This window comes from Eriocheir sinensis, chromosome 27, assembly GCF_024679095.1.
Source record: "Eriocheir sinensis breed Jianghai 21 chromosome 27, ASM2467909v1, whole genome shotgun sequence".
Lineage (NCBI taxonomy): Eukaryota > Metazoa > Arthropoda > Malacostraca > Decapoda > Varunidae > Eriocheir > Eriocheir sinensis.
This window is the reverse complement of record NC_066535.1, coordinates 7,426,121-7,449,094: the sequence shown is the minus strand read 5'-3', so window position 1 is coordinate 7,449,094 and position 22,974 is coordinate 7,426,121. Positions and strand designations below refer to the sequence as shown.

Sequence of the window (22,974 nt, the reverse complement as noted above, 5' to 3'; positions counted from 1 at the left end):
TACAACCACCCCTCACTCCTACACTCACTCCCCCATGCACATCCACCCACCAACACCAACCTCAGAAATCAGGGTGGACCGGAAGGAGCTCGTGTCATACTCCCAGGCGTCACAGGGCTGGGTGGGAGGGGATGTTCCTGCCTGATCCTGCTCCCATTCACCCAGGTACTCCAGACGGTCTTCCCACGCCACGCCCTCCAGAAGGCTGTAGTTCCTGACGTACATCTCGCATTGGGAGTGGTGTGGGTCGCCCCTCACCAGCGTCCTGAAGAGACAGGGTGTTAGTAGGGGGAAGGGCGCGGGGAGGAAACGAAGCCAATACAGGAGGAACGGGCGAAAGTGAGTGAGGGTTGGTGAGGATGGGAGGGAGAGGAGGCGTGGGAGAGGGTGAGAGGATGGGTGATGACTGAGAAGTTCCGAGGCTGAGAGAGGACGGATAAGGAATGAGAGGTTCTGTGCAGGAGAGAGAATGGAGGTTCTGAGGATTAGAGAGAAGTGTGTGGAGTGTGGAAAGGGTTGGAGGGTATATAATGGAGGAAAATAGATAGTAGATAGATAGAGAGAACAAATGGACGCTAACGATGATTAAAACGTTACAATGTGCAATACAACAAAAGGATAATATGCCTATACCAGGAAAACACACACACACACACACACACACACACACACACACACACACACACACACACATGCATGGCAGATTCATATACGAACACCACACTTTCACGCATCGCTTCCCCTCAAACCGAGACCCCTGTGCTACGTTTAACATTCTATGCATGCACTTTTGACCTCGCTTACCCGTCTTTATTGGAACGATTCAGTGTAAATAGATAGACACATATAGATAGATAGATAGATAGATAGTTAGATAGATTAGTAGATAGATATAAATAGATAGAGAGAGAGAATACAGACTCGGCCATGCCCAAGTGGTTCCAGGAAGTGATGGACGCGTCTGAGGCGGAAACCTTACGGTGATAGCGAGCAAGGGAAGCACGACGAGAAAGGGCGCAAGAGGAGGAGAAGGCGGAGGCGAAGAAGAAGGAGGAGGAAGAGGAGGAGGAAGAAGAGGAGGAAGAGGAGAAGGACGAGGAGGGAGAGGAGGAGGAGGAGAAGGGGGAGGAGCAGAAGCAGGAGGATGAGTAGAAGCTGGAAGAGGAACAGAAGCATGAGCAAGATCAGAAGAAGGAGGAGGAGTAACAGGTCTAGGATGATGAAGAAATATGGATGAGCAGGTAATTGAAAGCAAGCACGGAAATATTGATGGCCAGTAATAGATCATTTTGGCCTATAATGATGCCGGCTGCCGGGGTTGGTAGCCCAGTTGATCGTGAACATCATGGTCATTATTTTAAATGGGATCGAATATACATGAAGGCGCGTTCCCAGCTTTCTCTACGCTGGTTTTAACTTTGGATATTTCTATTTATCGTCGCAGTGCATATGTTTCTGCATTTTTAAGAGTTTTCAGTATTCGTCTGCAGACCCTTTAAATATCACAACAAAGAGAATTTGAGACTATTACTCCCCATGACGCTGCGTAAAGGTTCAGATTCACCGCCTCCATACACCTCCAACATAGTCAGGTGTGCCAGCAAGCCAACACAACTCCCGTTAGTACCTTCACTGAAGCCCCCAGATATAAAATGAATGATGCCCTTTTCTACAGACCACCTCAGAGTATACAAAGGAAAGCGTGTAAGCAAGCATCTCTACCCAATTAGCCTCCCGGTACAACGGATGACCTATGTACTATGTGTGCTCTCAAGAAAGAACGAGAAATTTCCGTCAGTACTTTCAAGAAAATGACACGATTTCAAGTTTATGATATTTGTTATTTTGTTAGACCCCTATAGGGTATTCAGCCAGCAAAACACCTTCCTGCCAAACAGATGAGCTGCGCGTCCTCTCACCTGGGCATGGAGAAGTTCCACAGCTGTTGTTTGGTCCAGTGGTCGAGCTGCGGGATGCGGCACCAGTGGTCGACGGCGGGGCTGAGGAAGGCCGAGGCCAGCGCCTGCATGGCCCCGAACACGCCCCCTGGGGGAGACAAAGGTTAATTTATTTAATAGTAAGAGGCAGCAAGCCAAGATCTAAATATTATGTAGAGTACCATAATATTCTGCTCCTAACAATTAAACAAAAGTGAAATAATTATTAAATTTAGCTCCATTGTCTTTTATATATTTCCCTCTTAAAAGGTAAGACATAAGAAGGAAAAGAACAAAGAAGGTTGCCCGAGTGTTTACCAATGGAAGGGATGAAAGAGTAAAGACATGGGTTAATTAACTTGGTATATATTCTTAGATGAATCCTCTCCTTCCTTCACAGTCCAATTAGTTCAGTTATATTTTTATTCTCGTGGCAAGAAGCTTTCGGAGTGTGCGTGGCATAGAGCGACTCACAAAGGACGTGGCAGCAGTTATGTAGTTTAAAACAACTTCCATTCGTATTTTATGTATCTGAAAAAGGAGGGGAGTGAACAAGATGATTTAAGTCCTGTGGAAAAAATAGGAACTGAAGTCTCTGTAATATCATGTCGGTGAGTGACTGATTTGCATGCCTATAGCTGTCAACAGTGCGATTAATTTAGAGATCAAGGACTCATCGAATACGTGACGGTCATTCTATAATTTTACAAGTATTGTGGAGGAGCGGATGACAGTATAGTATCTGTCATGTCTTTAGTGAGACACATACGCTTTGCAAGTATTCTGATTATCGATAGTGAGTCCCATTTAAATGTTAAAAAGTCGCCCAACACTGTGACTTGCTGTGGAAGGATGTTAAAGGTAGTCTGTGTCAAGATGTGGACGGTTTACAAGTATTTTGGGTGTCAATAATGAGTCCCATTTGCATTTTAATGAGGCATCTATAACGTAGGAGGGTCGAGCCATAAGAATCGAATGGTTTGGAAGAATTGACATCTGAGAAATCTCGCGGAGCAGAAACATTTGCATGCATTTTGACTGTTAACAGCATAAAAACCTTTCCCTTTCCTTACACTGGAATTATAAAGGACCATTCAATGCTGGAGGATTAATAAAAATGTCAGTGTTATGGAAGAACGAAGAAATGAAAAGTCTTTGTAATGTGTTGGTGGAAAAGGAACGGTATATAACTGTTGCCACGTCCTTTGTGAGTCGCTCTATGCCACGCACACTCCGAAAGCCTCTTACCTCGAGAATAAAAATATAACTAAACTAATTGGACACAGGGACATAGGCAAAAATTGGTTTACTAATAGGGTGGTGGATGAGTGGAATAGGCTTAGCAGTCATGTGGTGAGTGCCAATACAATTGTCACATTCAAAAATAGACTAGATAAATTCATGGACAGCGATATTAGGTGGGGTTAGATACACGGGAGCTTAGGGTCAAAGGAGCTGCCTCGTACAGGCCTACCGGCCTCTTGCAGACTCCTGCGTTCTTATGTTCTTATGTTCTTATGTTTGCAAGCACTCGGCCTGTCAATAGCACACGACCCGTTTGCATCCTAAAGTGTCATCCAATACCGGAGGGCTAACTAAGCGGTGTCAGTGGGTTGTTGTGGTGAGACGAAAACGACGAGTGGCGATTCATTATGACGGTGACTCATTAAGATATGCAAATAGTTCCTCGTTCCCGGCGACTGGTTTGTGTTGAAGCGCCGACCTTCCCTTGGCGAGTGAATGGCAAGACTGAGAGAGGGAGGTGGTAAGGGCCAGGGGCAGGACGGGCAAGGCTACCACCAGTGTCGTAGTAAAGACATATACTCAGTCCGTCACACACACACACACACACACACACACAGAGTCTTCCTGTACAGGGAATTATAATGAATGCATGAACAAAAAAGAAATTGCAAGGAGGAGAAAGGGAGAAAGAACCGTGAAGAAATAAGGGATCCCGGAAGGAGAGAATGAAAGAGAGAAAGGAAACGAAAGAAAAGTGGCAAAAACAAAACAAAACATACACAAAAAAGAAGGGCTAAAACAAAAACGAGTGAAATAAATAATGCACAATAAAATATGACACCAACCACGGACAGAAAATAATGAGCGTAAAGGTGGAGACAAATTATTACAATGTATACGCTGTGCATTAAATCCTTTACTCCCTTTCAGCACGAGACTGCGACGATTCCAAGAAGTGTGTATATATAGTCTTATTCTCAGGCCAACCCCTCTGCCCTGCTCCCTCCCTTCCTTTAACTTCGTCCACCCCACCTAACCACTTAAACACAGACCCCTAACACCGAAAACATTGTTGGTCCTAATTACATCCAATAGCATAATATTTTAACGACACATATATTTCTTTCAAGATCCCTACTCAGCTCTGCTTCCTGCCTTCCTTCCTTTTACTTCGTCCACCCCGCCTAACCCCTAACACACAGACCCCTAACAAGAAAACGTTGCATCATAATTATATCCAACACCACACTTTATTAACCACATAAAAATATATTTCTTTAAAACCCTTAACTCGCTCTGCTTCCTCCCTCCTTCCACTTCCTTATCTCTGCCTAACTTTCATCATAAACTCTGAGCCTGCCTAATCCCAGCATCATAAATTAGTCGCAGATTTAAACTTTTTGTGTATGCCATTCTCCGTCATTCATTGTTACTTCCTTAAAACCATGTCTTTTCCCCAGCACCCCCTGATTCGCTTTGAGCCAGTGACCGCCTAACACACGACTCAGCCCTGCTTCCTTCCTCACTTAAGCCCCTAGCCAGTCCCTCCCTCGCAACCTTGACCCAACCCATTACCCCCCCCCCCCCCCGTCCACCATATATAAACCAACCACTGTTGAGTCATGCTTCTCAGCGGCGCGCAGTTCTGTGAAGCGACACGAAAATTTACCATGCAATCAAGGATAATCATGGGCTTTGAGTAATTAGACGAGGGATTAATCAGGTTGAACATGCTGCAATGTGGAAAATTACAGACACGGCCGCTGAGACGGAAGGCGAATAGCATGTTTTTTGTTCAGTTCGTCGATGGAATGGCAAGGAATATCCGCAAAATGTTATTTCAAATCTGGGCAATTAGAAAAAAATCCTTCCACTTACTTTTTTGCTACTGGATTAAATGAATCAGCGCAAAACTTATGTTAAACTTGGGCCACTAAGGACATAGGAAAATCCTTAGAATCGATGAGAGGTCAAGGCCGTGGATGAATGCTGCTGAGGTTTACATGTGAAGGCCAAGAGTGGTGTGATATACAAAGGCTTGGGGAAACAAGAGGATTCTGTAAATTATTAACGGCTCTCTCAAACTACATCTTCTGGCTCATCCCTTGCTTGTGGCGACAGCGAGGGGAGAGCCGACTCAAGTCTATGGGGACAAAACCCATTCGCAAAAAGCATCAAACGGAATTTATAGGCTTAATATCAAGCTGCTTCCTGTGCGTGTGCCGTAACCCGAGGCTTATAAACAATCACTCACTTTAAAACCGCTGCGTAACCTGCAGCTGCAGAGCTCAACAGGTGGGGAGGCGTGAAGAACAAACTCTTTAGGACGACTGTGCTGGCATGAACCATATTCCCTGATGGACGATGGCTGAAAAGTCACTAACCAGGATATCACAGAACAAGAAAGGCCGAAAGATGCCAACCGAGGAACGAGGCCTCGGCAAGCATCATTTCTAAGACAGGACGGTGAAGAGATAGAATCAAAGGCAAGTAAGTGTCCTCGATTAAGAGAAGGAAGGATGAGAAGTACCGCCTCTCTTTCAGGACACCCCTCAGCTTTTTCGTGCACGCGGAGACGAGGGACAAAGGGCCGTGAGAGTCCAATTACCTACCGGTCGTGTTGACGGTGTGTTAGCAGATGGTACACGCCATGTCAATCATTCCAATTAATGCTGATATGAGAAAAACAACCTCTCCCCAGAAAACTGAGTCGAATAATAAGTGAAAAACAAAATTAACGAACGTTCTCCGTTTTCAATAAAGCTCATTTCAAAATACCTCTCTCAGCTTTATATTCCACATCGGTTTTATTCCTCTGGGTGGTGCAGTGTTCACAGCTAAACGTTTATTAATATATACAAGTAATTTTCATCGCGGCACATAAACGGGAGTGCCATTAGTTATCATATGCATACCTCGCTACCCGTGAATGCACAGAAACACACCGCACGCCTGATGTGAATACTAATGGTAACGGAGCGTGTGAAGATACGAACACAGCCAACAGGTGCACGTGCTGTTTGCTTCTCTGTACCCTTGTGGAAACCCGGGAGACAAATTCATCCTTGCTGCTCGTAATTACGCTCCTTCTCGCCCTCCCTAGCGCGCTCAAGCGGAAAAATATATATGATGATAAGCCGGGGAGCGAAGACACCCTACAACCAGCATGTGGAATAATACCTTAGAAAACAGAAAAAAAAATACAGAATGATTAAAATGAGAGCTTGGATGCATATAAAAAAAATAAATCAGTAAACGGAAAACATGGATGATAAACTGGTATGAACCGGTAGAAAAGAGTGAAGGAAAAATTGAATGCGATAGAAAAAGTTGAAAAAAAATGAGGAGAAAAAAGGAGGAGAAAAGGGAGAGGAGAACGATGACAAGGACGAGAAAGATGAGAAGAAGGAAGTGGAGGAGGATGAAAGGGACAAGGAAAAAAGGAAGAGAAGGGGGAGGAGGACGAGGACGAAGACGACGAGGACAGGGACGAAGAAAAAAGGAAGAAAAGAATTAACAGAAGGGAGCGGAGGAGGAGGAAGAGGAGGAGGAGGAGGAGGAGGAAGAAAAAGGAAGAGGAAGAAAAGAAGGAGGAAGAAAAGGAGGAAGAAAAGAAGGAGGAGGAGGAGGAGGAAAAGAAAATGAGGAAGAAAAAGAGGAAGAAAAGAAGGAGGAGGAGGAGGAGGAGGAGAAGGTGGAGGGGGAGGAGGAAGAGAAAAAGGAGATTTGGCGTCACAACTTTAGAGCTTCCGGTAAAGACTTAAAGTGCGGCTGAAGCTTCGCGGATGACTAACGAGGAAAATTATTAATCAAGAAACGTTATGCACACCCACGGCGAGGCTTTATCAATACTTCGCCTAAGCCATTAATCACGCGAACTGCTGTCGCTGCTGCTGCCCTGCCAGACGACACGGCCTGAACCTCTCCCACGCCGCGTCGAGATGTTGTGTTGGGGAATATTTTATCGTTTCAAGAGGAGAGTCATGATCTTGTCTGTCTCTCTTGGCTCCTCCTCCCTCTCCTAATCGGATAAAGCGACTGTCTTCTTTTTTCCATCTCTCTACTTCCCTCCTTGCTCATACACGGCAATCTCCCTTCCATCTATTCCTTCATCCTCACCTAGTAATGCTCTCCTCCTTCCATTCAATTGCTGTCTTTCCGTTAACCTTATCACTCCTCCCTTCCTTGTTTTCTCAATTTTCTTCCCCTTTCCTACAGAGCAATTTCCCTTCCATCTATTCCTCCATCCTTATCTACTACTCTCCTCCTTCCATTCAATTGTTGTCTTTCCGTTAACCTTATCCCTCCTCCCTCCTTCGTTTTCTCAATTTTCTTCCCCTTTCCTACAGAGCAATTTCCCTTCCATCTATTCCTCCATCCTTATCTACTACTCTCCTCCTTCCATTGAATTGATTTCTTTCCACTAACCTTATTTTTGCTCCCTCCCTTCCTTTTCCGCCATTCTTCCCTCCTCCTACACTGCAATCTCCTTTCCGTCTATTCCTCCATCCTTATCTAATACAACTCTCCTCCTTCTCAATCTTAGCTTTCATTCCTCTCTCCCTTCTACTTCCGCCTTTCCTTTACCTTCCTCGCTTCCTCTTTCTACGCTTGATATCTCCATTCCCTTTATTCCTCCCCCCTTTCAAGCTTACTTTCCCCTTTTCCCACTCTCCCTCTATCTACATAAATCTCACCTTTCCTCCTTCCCTCGTTTGCTCTCTCTCTTCATTTCCACAGACGCTGGTGCTCCCTGACCTTTCTCCTTGGTATTCATCACAGTCATTGATGCATATAGCCAAACCAGGGATGGGGGAGAAGGGGAGAAAGGGCCAGCTTGCCTCTTGCCTATATGCTTTTTCGTACCAAGTGAAGTTTACCAAGAGTTCGTCATGTGTGTTTATATTGATTACATGCATACACGTACATACATCAGAGCAAGCACCTGGCGTTTCGATTATTTAGACGCAGATGGCCACCAAAGATCAGATGTAGACGACTGCCTGTGTGTGAAAGAGGGGAGTGAAGAGGGAGGGAGGGAGATGGGAGGGGAAGAAGGAAAGTGGAAAGTGAGGAAGGAATGGAGGAAGGAAGGATAGAGGAGAGAGAGAGAGGGGGGGGGGGATGCACATATTAACATAGAAATCGCAATTCAGACTAAAATCTAAATAAACTGACCAAACGTAATCAGGAAGAAAAAAAAAATATTGCAAGAAATATACAAGTAATGAACCATGCCAAGATGTCAACTCATTCAGTGATTCAACACGTCCATAACTAAGCAAACATTATAAAAAAACATCTCACGGGAGGAACACGAATATCAGTTAATGTAAAACAACAAAGTATTCAGAACCTTGTGATCCAATTTCCATACAATATTATCATAAAGCATTTGAAACCAAAGTGTGTGTTAATATTGGTGTGTTGGATGAAGACTTGGAAACCGCATTACGTGTGTGATAATTTGTTCAATGTCATACAGTAGTTTAGATAAAAAAATATTCATCTGGAGATGCTAGATGCTATTATTGTTGCACTATCTCTCTTTACATACCATCACCATCTTTAGTAGTGGAATTATACAGACATGATGATGATCGTGAAGATGATGATGATGGAGGTAATCAAACAATGACAAAACGTGAACAAATCAAGAAACATTCATTCGGAGATGCTAGATACTATGATGAATGCACTAGCTTACGATATACACCAGCATCATTTCTAGTATTGGAATTATACAGGCAGATGATGACGATGATGATGTGTAATGTATGTAATGAAACAGTGACAGAATGTGAACAGGTCAAGAAACATTCATTCGGAAACGCATGATAATGTTATTGTTTCACTATCTCACCATATACACTGCACCATCACCATGTCTAGTAGTGAAATTATTCATGCAGATGATCATGATGATGAGGTGCAACGAGGTAGTGAAGCATTGACAGAACTTGACATCTCTGAACAACTACCTTGCGACTTTCTACATACAATGCACACAAACCTAATTTCATGCACTGTACAAACCAATGAAATATTTTAGCTTGTAACTGATCTCGCCTTACCAATACAGTTGCCTTCCCTGCGTCACCTTCATTAAAAGAGAGGAGTATATCGCTTCCCTTCGTTCCGTATCCAATTAACTTTATACCCGTGTCATTTCGCCCAGTTCGGGAATCGTGTGTAAGTTCGTCGCCGCGCTCCGAGTAATTTCTATTGACTCGAGGGAATGTTGAATAAAGACTAAATCTCCCTTAATTGAATGTACGATAAAGACTTGGCCGGGCTTAATTAATGTTGTATTAAAACCGAACCTGACTAAACTGAATGCTGTATTAAGAGAACCTGAAAAAAAAGAGGAAGAGGTGGGCTGTGAGCAACTGAGTGAGGGGATGGGTCGAGCGGAAGGTCAACATCATGAGTTGAGTCAGTAGTGATGAGTCAATAGTGCAAGCAAAGGAGTAACAGTGGGAGATGCCGGTGAAGTAGAAGCGAGCAGATGAGTGACAAGAGTGCAAGCTGAGATAGTAGAATGAAGAATCAGAAATGCAAGAAAACGAGTTAGTGAGGGAGAGAAAGAAATCGATTCTGGTGAAGGGGAAGAGAGAAGAAATTGGAAGCGAGTAAAAGAGTGACAGTGTAAGCTGAGTGAATAACATGAAGAATCAATGATGCAAGAAGACGATTGGGAGGATATATATATATATCTATATATATATATATATATATATATATATATATATATATATATATATATATATATATATATATATATATATATATATATATATATATATATATATATATATATATATATATATATATATATATATATATATATATATATATATATATATATATATATATATATATATATATATATATATATATATATATATATATATATATATATATATATATATATATATATGTGTGTGTGTGTGTGTGTGTGTGTGTGTGTGTGTACAATCGTGGGACACAAGTGTTGACACACTGTCCACTGAGCCAATTAGCCTCACAGTCCGTCTGTCAACAACACAGTGCACGGCTGTCAACCTCACAGTCCGTCAATCAACATCACAGTCTATCTGCCAGTTTCACAGTTTCACAGTTTAGGATGACAATCAAGAGAAACTTTTACGACGTGTATTTTTATGGTTGTTTGAAAAATACTTCACTTGTGAGGACAACGAAAACACTGCCAAAGAGTTTGAAATGTGGTGTTTGACCAGTAAGATTTATGACAATAGTAGGAGTTACTGGGTATAATTATTTTTTTTTTATTAGTAAAATTCATAAAAATGTGGTAATGGTAATTACCTAAGCATTCTAAAGGACTAGGAGAGAGAGAGAGAGAGAGAGAGAGAGAGAGAGACGAAGGGGAATGAAAATGAGTAGGTTACAATATAGAGTGAAATGAAAACAAATAAAAAATAAATGAATAATGTGATAATGGTAAGTGCCTATGCATTCTGAGAGAGAGAGAGAGAGAGAGAGAGAGAGAGAGAGAGAGAGAGAGAGACGAACGTGGAAGAAGTGTAGTGGAAGGTAACACAAGGAGGAGGCTATCGTACGCCTGGCAGCGTTACGCGTCGTCCCTCCCTACCGCGGATAGGGTAGCGCCTGCGGGAAGGACTAAAATTATTGTCATTCAATGAACATACGTACAGTTAATCTTTTACTTAGGAGTCTAAGACCTGTCCTAAATGAACTATTAAGAGATGCTGTCTATCAATTGATTGTTTTTTCCAAGGTAGTAATTACTGGGCCATGTGAAACTTTCAAAATCCGAAAATTGTTCCTGCTTAACACACTGCATTATTCATCATTTTATAACTTTTGTTATTCAACATTACGAAATCAATGTATATAAAATAAAAGCCAAGAAAATGTAGTCTCTAACGAAGTATAACACATAGTTGCATATACTCTGTTTAGGACACACGAGACAGGTAAAGTAAAGCGATGGTGAACGACCGACGCACGCAGTGTCATTACCTTTACATGCAGTTTTCTCTTTTGTTTACTTTTGGCGCTTGGCCCCTTATCGCAATCAGCGCTTCATATACACTCTCCATAATTTATTAGATATGAATTTGTCAGTTGTGCACACTGATAACAACATTTAAATTCGCGGACGAAAATGTCTCTTTTCATTTCGTCCAAATTTAGTCATTGACAGCTAAAGTTGTTTACAACGCTATTATGCATTTGAATAAATGTTGTATTCATTCCTGCAACGTCCTCGCTAAAAAAATACGAAAACATTGATAACGTGCACAAATGTTCTGATATGGTCTAAAAATATATAATGATTTAACTCTCGCTTGACAGTGTTATGCAATGACGTCATCGATCATGCCAGAAGGCGCATTTAAGAAACTAGTAGGCTTTTATGAATTGAATTGAATTACAAGGCTATTATTTTGCATTTAAGAATACTAAGCGATTCGTTTGCATTTATGAAACTAGGCTATTACTTTGCATTTACGAATACCAAGTTATTATTATGCATTTAAGAAAAGTAGGCTATTATTTTGCATTAACTTTTTTCCTTAAGAGAAAATAATCTCTCTCTCTCTCTCTCTCTCTCTCTCTCTCTCTCTCTCTCTCTCTCTCTCTCTCTCTCTCCAGAATGCACACTGACGACCAAAGCCAAGCAAGTATTTAGCTTATGGAATGCAGAAAATCTTATACAGAGCGTGCACTAGTGAGAACAAGAGCATTCATAACATTTTTTTTAAGAAACATAATCGTCGTGCAGTTGATGCTCTCAGTTTCGTAAGAAAAATCCTTAAATAATATATCTCAAACACCCAAACACACTCTTTGGTCCTTGCACACACACACACACACACACACATACATCACTTATAACTCAAATGTAGGTCTGCTGGATAGTTGCCCTCTTTCGCTAGCGGAGTCCGAAACATTTTGGAAACTGTGTCAACACTTGTGTCCCACGACTGTACATCTCTCTCTCTCTCTCTCTCTCTCTCTCTCTCTCTCTCTATATATATATATATATATATATATATATATTTTCACATATATATATATATATATATATATATATATATATATATATATATATATATATATATATATATATATATATATATATATATATATATATATATATATATATATATATATATATATATATATATATATATATATATATATATATATATATATATATATATATATATGTACAGTCGCGATATGAAGTGATGTCGCCGCTCTCAAAATGTTTCGTACGGGAGCATTTGAAGGTAACGGAAGCGATGTGTATTTATTGTTTATGTTATATTGTTCCCTTTTAATGATACTCTATAATACGTTGTGATGTAAAATACGGTAAAATAACATAGTAGTACCTGAATTACAATTATACATTCATTTGCTTTAAAAAATGCAACTGCGAATGTCATGTGTTGTCTTCAGTGCTGAAGTACTGAAGACAACCTTGAAATGATTTAGCTCACGTCGTGTGCTTATCTTTGCAAAACAGTTGTTATACGTTGTTCAGATTTATATATATATATATATATATATAGATATATATATATATATATATATATATATATATATATATATATATATATATATATATATATCGCCTAAATCTGAACAACGTATATAAAGAGAAGATGCCCACAGCCTATAACTACCGAGGGATAGTGGGAGATGGAAAAATAAGAATAAATAGCCTCAGAATAGTCGTGTTTTGTAACTCCAAGCTCCTCACTCTTTGCCGCCGATCGCAAACATCATTGACTTTCTTGGTCAATATAACGATGACAAAAGCTTCATGTAGACTTCTAATGCTTGGAGGTGATCAGTGGAACGTGTCCACAGCTTATAAGTGCCATAGAATAATCGAGGAAGGTGGGGAAATAAGAAAATATGGCTTTGAAATGGAGGTGGTGGTCGGGCGGGTAGGCTAATCGTAGCGCTGCCAAATATTAGGCTATGGTAGAGTGTTCGTACAGGCGTCCGGAATTTTGATAGTTCAGATATGGCAACCCTACCTATGAAAGCATTCTTCATTCATCATCGTCACTGAGCAATTTTACTATATATTTCAGTGCCCATGCTTATGATAAGAAGCCACAATAGTGAATAAAAGGTGTTTAATGTGAAACCTTATTATTTGATCGTTTCTTAATCAATAAAACGCAAAGTAATGCCAGCAACTGTCCATTCGCTTCGTGTCATAGAATATATATATATATATATATATATATATATATATATATATATATATATATATATATATATATATATATATATATATATATATATATATATATATATATATTTTCTGGGTCATTCCATGAATTGTCTTCTGCAGTTATTAATACACACGCACAGTATGACACGAAGCGAATGGACAGTTGCTGGCATTACTTTGCGTTTTATTGATTAAGAAACGATCAAATAATAAGGTTTCACATTAAACATTAAACTGGGTGAATGACTGGCAGAGAAGAATGACTGTAAGCTGAGTGAGCAGAATGAAGAATCAGTCAAACAAGGAAACGAGTAAGAGAAAGATATACAGGTCAAGAGGACGAGTTAGAGAAACAGACAGAAGAGTGCCTGACTGGGATTAAGGAGACAGAAACTAACCAACACTATACTGTATGCATGAGGCAAGTAAGAAGGAGGCGTGATGTGAAACTGTACAACAATCGTCGTCAAGCATATCTTAATCCCTAACCCTTCCCACAACCTCGGTGCAATCATTTTGACACAATAGAATATAGTCTGTAGCACCGTCAGTATACTCTCTGTTGTTGAGACTCAGTAAATAGAGTTTATCGACCCGGCACTCATGATATACAAGTAGCTACAGACATACTAAGAGCACACTCGGCAGGAAGACCAAGCACTCATGACGGACGAACAGAGGCACAAAAACATAGCACATTCAGCAGAAAGGTAGTACTTACATAATGAGCCCAGCAGGAAGATCAGCCAGTTCCAGGGGCCAGTCTCAACCCTGCTCAAGACCTCCTCGATGGTGGGCACAGCCATGGCCTCTCTCTCTCCCCTGCCGACCTCTCCTACGCGCCTAAGATGAGAAACCAATGAAAAAGAAAAGAAAAAAAATATATATATAAGAAAGAATAAAGAAAGCATGCATGAAGGAAAGAAATAATGAATGAATGAACAGATAAATAGATACAGAAAAAATAAATTAATTGTTAACAAATACATTTTTTATATCTACTTTTGACAACAGTTCATTTTTATATCTCTGCTTGGTTTTCCACAGCATGTTTTTTTGTGCGTATTAGTTAGAATGGATCGTACAGACTGAAGAACATACTATTAATAAAGTACTTGCTAGCCAACATTAATCTTTTTAATTAAAGTTCGGTGAGGCAAGAAGATCCTTCTCTTAGAAAACTTACAACTTTTAACAAAATATCTGAAACAGCCGCGGGAAACGATTTTTTTCTTATTTTTTGTTTAATTCTATCTGAATAAATATCGTGTTGCCACTTCGTCTCCTTTTTTTTTCTTTCCTCCTTCAAGTCCGTTCGTGGCGTTATCTGTTTCTCTTTTATTTCTACGCTTGGTCTTGTCAGTATTTTTTTCTCCCCTCTCCCTCCCCTAATCGGATAAAACGACTTTTTTTTTATCTCTTTACTCCTCCTTCCTCTTCTCACTTCCATCTATTATTTCATTCATATCTACTAAGCCCCTCCTTCCATTCATTTGCTTTCTTTCCCTCAACCTTATCTCTCTTTTCTACCTCCCTTCTTCTCTCACCTTTCCTTTACCTTGCTCGCTTCCTCTGTCTACGCTTTTTATCCCTATATTCCTCCTCTCTTATAAATTTACCTTCCCCTCTTCCCACTCTCCCTCTATCTCCATCAATCTCACCTTTCCTCCCTCCCTCGTTTGCTCTCTCCCTTCATTTATCTCTAACCAGTCTTTCTTCTACCGATCTATCTTTACATCTCTCTTCTCAGTGTTTCACATTTATTTTGCAACGATCTGTAACTATATTTCCTCCTTCTTTTACTCTCTCCTCTTTTTCCCATCCTTAATCTAGCTCTGTTTTCTCCACTGTACTAACACCCCTCCATTCACTTTTTTTCTCACTTCATCAGGTATAGAAGATATTTTCCGAGAAGGAAGAAGGTGTCTCGTCCAACTATTTTAAGGCAACTAAAACCCCACTGGATAAAGGGTAAAGTTTTGTGGTGCATCAAGGCGTCTGTCAATGACAGGACGCAGAGATTAACACAATGATGAAATATCTGATTTGGATCACTTTAATAATGGTGCCCCACAGGGATCAATCTAAGGTCCATTACTATTAATAATTTCGTGAGGTATTAAGTGACATTAGTACGTTTACTGATGACGCAAAAACAGGACGACTAATTAGATCAGACAACGATGAGGAGATATTCATTACAGATGGAACCAAACGGACTGCATGAATGGTCCGGTGAATAGATGGTGCACTTCAACATCAACAAGTGCAGCGTCCTAAAGGTAAACATAAATCCCCGAGATACAAAGTAAAGCAATACAAAAAAATATGGCAAAGCACAACGCAGCACAATATCACGCAACAAAACACAATACAGCATAACACAGTCTCCCCCCTCCCCCCCCCCCGGAACACACCTGGGCGAGTCAGCAGGTGTCTGCGGCCGTGCTTCCCCTCTCCATGCCGCTAGTCAGGTACTCGCGACACAGACACACCCCTACACCACCTCCTCCGCCGCCGCACACACCTCCTTCGCCGCTCCCCTCGCACCACCGGGTCCAGAAAGGCCTTAGCCCCCACCAGGAAGGTAACACTAGGTGTTGTATGGCCACGGGGGGGCTATAGAGGCCCCAACATGAAGACGGAGCAGCGTGGCCCCGGCTCGCACGTCGGGCACATGGCTTACTAATCAATATACTACGAACGTTGCAAGACTGACCAGAGAAGGCGCGATGATTTCAGTTTGTTTGCCGTGATTTTGGTTCTTTTGGGATTATCTGTTCATTGTGGGAGCCACCTTACGTCTTAACCTCACTCTTGAGCATACTGCAATGACCTAAAACCACACGTCAGCTAAAAATGAAAGGAAATATATTAACGCTTAAATAAGGAATGTGCTTCGTTCTATCGGATTATAGAATGGGACTGAGTAAACGATTGTAGCAAAGAAGTTGTTCGTGTAGGTGCGTCGTGTAATACGGTGTAGTCTTGTCTCGCTTAAGATAATCTACAGAGTAACTGAATGAAGTTGGTTTTCATCCCTTTGGCGATCGTCTATGATCTTTCTTTTTACAATAGCGAGTCTCCCCACCACCCTCTCGCCATACCACGTGCGACTTACACTTATGAGTCATGTGAGCGGAGGAGGAATAGGGATAATACTGAGCAATACTGAACTCTTTGACTGTGTTCTGTTCCCCTCAACGACCTTCTACTCATTGCTGGTTAGCCCCTTCACATTTAGGAATGCCAGTTTCCAGCCCTACCTCTATGGTCAGCCCCTTCACAGTTAATACTATGCTATTTCCCATCACAGTCCTTCTAATTTGTTCTCGCCCCTTCACAAATTAAAATCGTGTCCATTCCCCTCTCCACCCCTATGGCTCGCCCCTTCCCAATTAAACTCTAATTCTCCTCCCGCTCTTATATCAATTAAAATCATATCAGTCACTCTCACTAGCCCTCTGGCTCGCCCCTTCACAGTTAACTCATGGTAGTCCCCCTTCCCGCCTCCTCATACATTAAAGCCATGTCGGGCCCCATATCCACATCTCTGACCCAGCCACTTCGCAGTTAAACACACCTTAGTCTTTTCCAAATCCTTTCATATATTAAAGCCATGCCGATCCCCCTTTCCTGTTCCACTCTCCACAGTTCAATCCAAATCAGTTCTCAGCCAAAGTACGCGTGCCAGAAGCCACCGTCGTCATGGTAACACTTCATTGCGGCACAATGGGATCATGACTGTGTGGGTGGGTGGAAGGGGGAAGCGGCTCCGGTGTCTGGTTAACGCCCGGACAACATCAGTAGAGAGTGGCTCGCTCCTAAGAGGGTGAGGCTCGGCAGGAAGTTACAATGGCATGTCATTGTAACTCCCTGCTTTGAGTGCTCAGTTTGCTAATCTCGCTCCCGACCGCCTTTAACGTTACAGCCACCACGAGACTAAGTGCTAATTCGTCGTAAGTTCTCTCCTGCCTAATAGCAAAGTATTATTATTATTATTATTATTATTACTGTTATTATTATTATTATTATTATAATTTTTATTATTAACACTGTCATTATTATTATTAACATCGTCATTATTATCATAATTATTATTATTATTATTATTATTATTATTATTATTATTATTATTATTATTATCATCATCAGTAGTATTAGTATTAGTAACAGTAGTAGTAGTAGTAGTAGTAGAGGCAGCAATAATTTTATTCTTGTCAGCAGTTACCCATGTTCATATTGGGTAGCTGTTTTAAGATTGTGGCTTGGGGTTTAAAACTGGCTGCCCTTCCTGGCGCCTCGCGCTGGCACTGGGGTTCAAACTGAGTCACCCTGGCTCCTAGCTTCCATGGCCTGACGCTCTAACCCAGTAGACCACCGCGCCTCCCCAGTAGTACGAGCAATAATAATAATAATAATAATAATAATAATAATAATAATAATAATAATAATAATAATAATAATAGGAGGAATAAGAGAGGAAGAATTACAATAAAATAATAACAATTTTAGTGATAATAATAATAATAATAATAATAATAATAATAATAATAATAATAATAAAAATAAAAATAATAATCACAATAAGAATAATGACAACAATATTATTACCAACAACAACATCCCCTTGAAACACAACTTCAGGGGGGACCCAAGTGTAAATAAAATAACAACAACTTCATCCGACACGAAGAACCAGATACTTTTACCCTGCACTTACAACATATAATGACAAGCTCATCCAACTCCCCTATTGAGCTCAAAGTCAAGGTCACTGTCAAGGTCTTCCCTCCAGGACTCCAATGACTCAACAAACAAGTCTTAACACTGACTTTTTTCTTCAATCAAAAGAGGCTCTGAATATGCATCGATACTGGATACAACCGCCGTAAACAAAAGTGCGATGAAGACAAATAAATACAAATAAAATAGTTAGGTGCAATGGAAGCGGCGTAAAAGCTTTAGGGATTCATAGGGAGAAGGATGAAGTTCACAGGGAAATGTAAATACGGAAGCGGTAGACTTTAAGAGGGAATAAATCACGGCTAACGGGGAATTAAGGTTTGACACGTGTGGGAAAGAGAGAGGGTAGGGTTGACGCTCGTTCGAGCAAATTATATGATATGTGTGAAAACTATGATTATGAAGGATTCTGGCAATGGAAAGGATGGAAAGCCATGTAACAGATATGTTCAGAGAGAGGGAGAGGGAATCCTGAGCTGGTAGTTGCGAAATAAAAAAATAAATGACTAAAGATGTGACTAATTTTGAAGAGCCAAATCAAGAAAGAATGAAAAGTGTGAGATTTTCTTACCTTAAAAATAAAATTCTGAAGAAGGATAAAACAGAAGAGCTATTCTGAGAAACAGAGGAAGTCTTCAATAGATTTTTCTAAAAATAAGAAAAGAAATTGGGAGCCTTAAGTATTGTCAGCAAGAACCCTGAAGAGCTTGTTAAAGAAAGTATATGGAAATGAGGGACTAAAACTGCAAAGAGGAGAGGCGGGGAGTGTTTCTTAGGAAAACGAACAAAAATAGATGAACAAAATGGGGATAAGCTACAAAAAAAGTCTTGAAGAAATAATTTCCTAAATAAAAGAAAAACCCGCCAGATCGAGGGAGACACCCCCCAAAATGGAAGGGGGAAGGACTACTGAAAAGGAAAACGTGAAAACCAAGAGAGGTATTAGTAAGTAGGTGTGGAAAAAGATAAAAAAGGCAAAAATCATAATGTCAGAGGGGCATTTCTTTTTTCTTTTCCATTAAAACTCTGGTCATCCTTGCCTTAGAGTAAAAAAAAAAAAAAAAAAAAAAAAGCAACGGACGCTGTGTCAATACTTCAGTAGAGAGCCTAGAAAGAAAAGCGTCATATATGTCGCGTTTTGAGAAGGAAGATAACCTGGAAGGCTCACCTGAAAAAAAAATCATGTTACTTATGTTATGATATCAGAGGAAAATATTAAAGCAGATTATCAAGTTGATTTGAGAATTGTGCAAAAACTTCAGACCATATATAGAAAACCTTGAAAGCTCCCCCCCCCCTCCCCCAACACACACACGCACAAAAAAAAAAAAAAATCATGCTACCAATGTTGTGATATCAGGGGGTAGCTTTAAAAGAAGATTGCACCAAGTTGATTTAAGTTCGCCTTTCGACTGTTCGCGACCCTGTAAACAAGTTGTGTAAGTCGTTGTTTCATGGTTGGCTTGAGGTTTGCGTCTTGAGGCTGAGCGAAACGGAAAGGGGCGGAAGGGTGGAGGGGAAGCGGGGCGGAAGTTCAGAGGAGGGGCGGAGGGAGCAGAGGGGCGGCCAGGGATGTGTGAGATGTGTTTGTGTTACGAAGTTTGTATGAGGTCGGTAGAACAGCGTGGTGGTGACCCTGAGAGTGAGATGAAAGACAAAGTGTGTGTGTGTGTGTGTGTGTGTGTGTGTGTGTGTGTGTGTGTGTGTGTGTGTGAGAGAGAGAGAGAGAGAGAGAGAGAGAGAGAGAGAGAGAGAGAGAGAGAGAGAGAGAGAGAGAGAGAGAGAGAGAGTAATGGCTCTTTCACATTGTCCATTCCGTTTAAGTCCCCGTAATCACCCGGGAAATGAAAACACACGTACAAATATCCAGGTCATTAAATTACGTAACTTGTATCAGCAGATCGTAATCTTTTTTTCCCACGCAAACACCCACAGACCGCATCCCCCCAACACCTACCCATACAAACACATTTATTTCTTTAAAGGTAGCCCTCTGAAGCCGTTTTCTTCTTTGGGGTAACTGAGGCCCAGCTTTAAGAACACCTATTATGGAGAGTCAGGTAATGAAAAGCCGGTAAAAGTATTGATATCTTCCCCTGAGTGCTTGGGGCGTTTATAACTATAATTTCACCGGCTTCTGATATAATAAAAAAGAACGTGCATATTCAGCTCTTGGTAATTGCATTTAAACCCGGTAGTAGCGACGGGCCAAATTAGTGGCTTTACTGGGTACCACCGAGGGGCCAAATTCTTACCTTTACATGAACCCCCCACAATAGAGGATACATAAACTGATCACAAATGCGTTGATACATATAATATAATGGTTTGCGTGAGTGATGATTATTTCTCATAAATTCGCTTAGAGGGACCTTTAAGAAACATGATCCCCGCAGCTACCAGTTCATAGATTATTTGTTTATTTTCATTTATTATGCAGGTTTATCCTTTAGAATTGTGTCCTTTAAGAAACATGATCCCCGCAGCTACCAGGTCATTGATTATTTGTTTATCTTCATTTATTATGCAGCTTTATCCTTTAGAATTGTGTCCTTTAAGAAACATGATCCCCGCAGCTACCAGGTCATAGATTATTTGTTTATCTTCATTTATTATGCAGCTTTATCCTTTAGAATTGTGGCCTATATCAGCCATTCTACTTATCTGTCCATCGATCCGTTTTTACCTACATACTACCTGTCATGTGTTGCGTGTCGGCCAGCACCTCCAATTGCCAGTTTGCCAGGTATCTGTTGCGACATCACTACAATCGTGTATTATTGTCTCCTCCCTTCATCCTATACATAGCTACCGCCATTGTCACAACTGGCATTCTTTCTTTACTCTGCAACGTCTATTACTGCCCCTTTACCATAACTACTACTACTTTTGTTACGATTACTTATCTTCCTTTGCTTCCATTTTTCTTATTATCCTTATCCTCCTCCATTTCCTCCTACTCTTTCTTAATTGCGTTTCTCTTCCTTTTCCTTTCCCCCCATTCTCCTGCTTCCTTTCCTCCTACTCCTTTCTCACTGCGTCCCCTTTCCTCTTCCTTCTCCTCCCCTTTCTCCTACTCTTTTCTCCCTGCGTCTACTACCTCTTCTTTCTCCTCCCCTTTCTTCTATTTCATTTCTTCTTCCTCCTTCGTCACTACGTCTCCTTTCCTCTTCCTTCTTCTCCATCACTCGCTCCTAATCTTTCCTTCTCCTCCTTCCTCACTGCGTCTCCCTTCCCCCCTCCATCCGCCACTTCCACCTTCTCGGCAGCGGCATTTCAATTCCCTCCACGTTCCTGTCCCCGTTTCCTCTTTCACCTGCAGTCGATAAACCAGCCGATGTGGACTTTAATCTCCGTCCACTCCTCGCACGACGCCTCCTTATCGGTGCCGCCTCGCGTGCTATGTGATACTTCGCAAGTTTTCCCGTTAACCCGTTTTCCTTCTCTTTTGAGGTCAACATGCATGCCACTTGGAGCTGGTGGTAAGTGGGAGTGTTTTGGAATTGCTGGGGATGTAAAAGAGCTTGATACTGTTACTCCTACTGCAACTACTGTTACTTTTACTACGATAACGCTTCTAGTACTGCTTTGCTTTTGCCTTTTTCCCCTTTCATTTCTTCTTCCTTCTCCTCTTCTTTCTCTTCCTACTCATCTTCATTCTCTTATCCTACTTCTTCTACTGCTACTTCTAATTCTACTACTACTACTACTATTACTACTACTACCTACTCCTACAATTACAACTGCTACGACTACTACTCTACTACTACTACTACTAATTCTACTGCTTTGCTTTCGTCTTACTACCCCCTCCATCTTTTCTTGCTTCTCTTCCTCTTCCTTCTCCCTTTCATTCTCTTATACCGTAGCTTTTACTGCTACAGCTTCTAAAACTTTACGCTTGCCTTTCACTAGTTACTTTCTCTTCCTTTACCCCCTCCCACTTCACCTTAACTGAGTCTTAAAATTCTTGTGATTACGAATGAGTCTTGCTGTAAACAAGTCTCCATCCCTGTGAACCCGATATATGAACTTTACAGAGAGAAAAACTGTCCTTTGTGTGTCATCGTCGTTGAACACTCTTTTTACCGCTTTGTAATTGCACGGTAAAAGTATTGGCCGCATCAGTCTGCGAATTTCATTGTATATACGCCAAACAACATTACGCTCAGAGTCAGCCAAATGGTCACTGTAAGCCATGGAGGCAAACATTAACAAATCATAACCATTTAATTATAAGAGAAGGAAAATGGTTTTATGCTTATATCTAGAAAAAAATAATGTTACCACCTGTTTACACATTGAATAGAACAGTATTATCTTATCCCATAAGTAAAACAAAACCTACAAATAGTGCAAAATAACAGCAATATCATATCACAATAACCTCACTACGCAGGACAGACTTGCAGCTTATCAAAACACGACTTCTCATGAACATGCAAGACGGCACAGTCCTGCTGCAGACGTGACTGTTGATTGGGCACAGCACAAAAACAGACGACTACACACACTGACCGCGGCAACCTTGCGTTATCACAGCTTCCAACAGCAATAAGAGTAGCAATATCCACTGTCACAGTTACCAATGCTATAACAACTACTACTGTTATTGTTATTACTATTACTAATAATGATAATAGTAATAGAGTAGTAGTAGTAGGAGTAGTAGTAGTAGTAGTAGTAGTAGTAGTAGTAGTAGTAGTAGTAAAAGAAGAAGAAGAAGAAGAAGAAGAGGAAGAAATAATGATTAAAAGATAATAGTAACAACAGCAACAACAGAACCAGCAACAGGTAGAA

At 40.9% G+C, this 22,974-nt stretch overlaps 1 protein-coding gene across 4 annotated transcripts in view; it reads right to left on the bottom strand.

Annotated features, from left to right (window-relative positions):
* LOC127004054 (organic cation transporter protein-like) overlaps nucleotides 1-22,974 on the bottom strand; it is a 51,905-nt gene that overhangs the window by 28,278 nt on the left and 653 nt on the right. For 3 of the 4 annotated variants that reach the window (XR_007757599.1, XM_050871335.1, XM_050871334.1), the window contains exons 2-4: nucleotides 14,150-14,271; nucleotides 1,920-2,046; nucleotides 61-265 (exon numbers count right to left, since the gene is read on the bottom strand). Coding sequence is in view for 3 of the 4 variants with exons in the window: in XM_050871334.1 (XP_050727291.1) it covers nucleotides 61-265; nucleotides 1,920-2,046; nucleotides 14,150-14,271 (454 nt within the window). In the remaining variant the exon portion in view is untranslated. Of the gene's footprint in view, nucleotides 1-60; nucleotides 266-1,919; nucleotides 2,047-14,149; nucleotides 14,272-15,845; nucleotides 16,111-22,974 lie in introns of those variants that run through there. The other variant, XM_050871336.1, reaches the window with a different exon arrangement.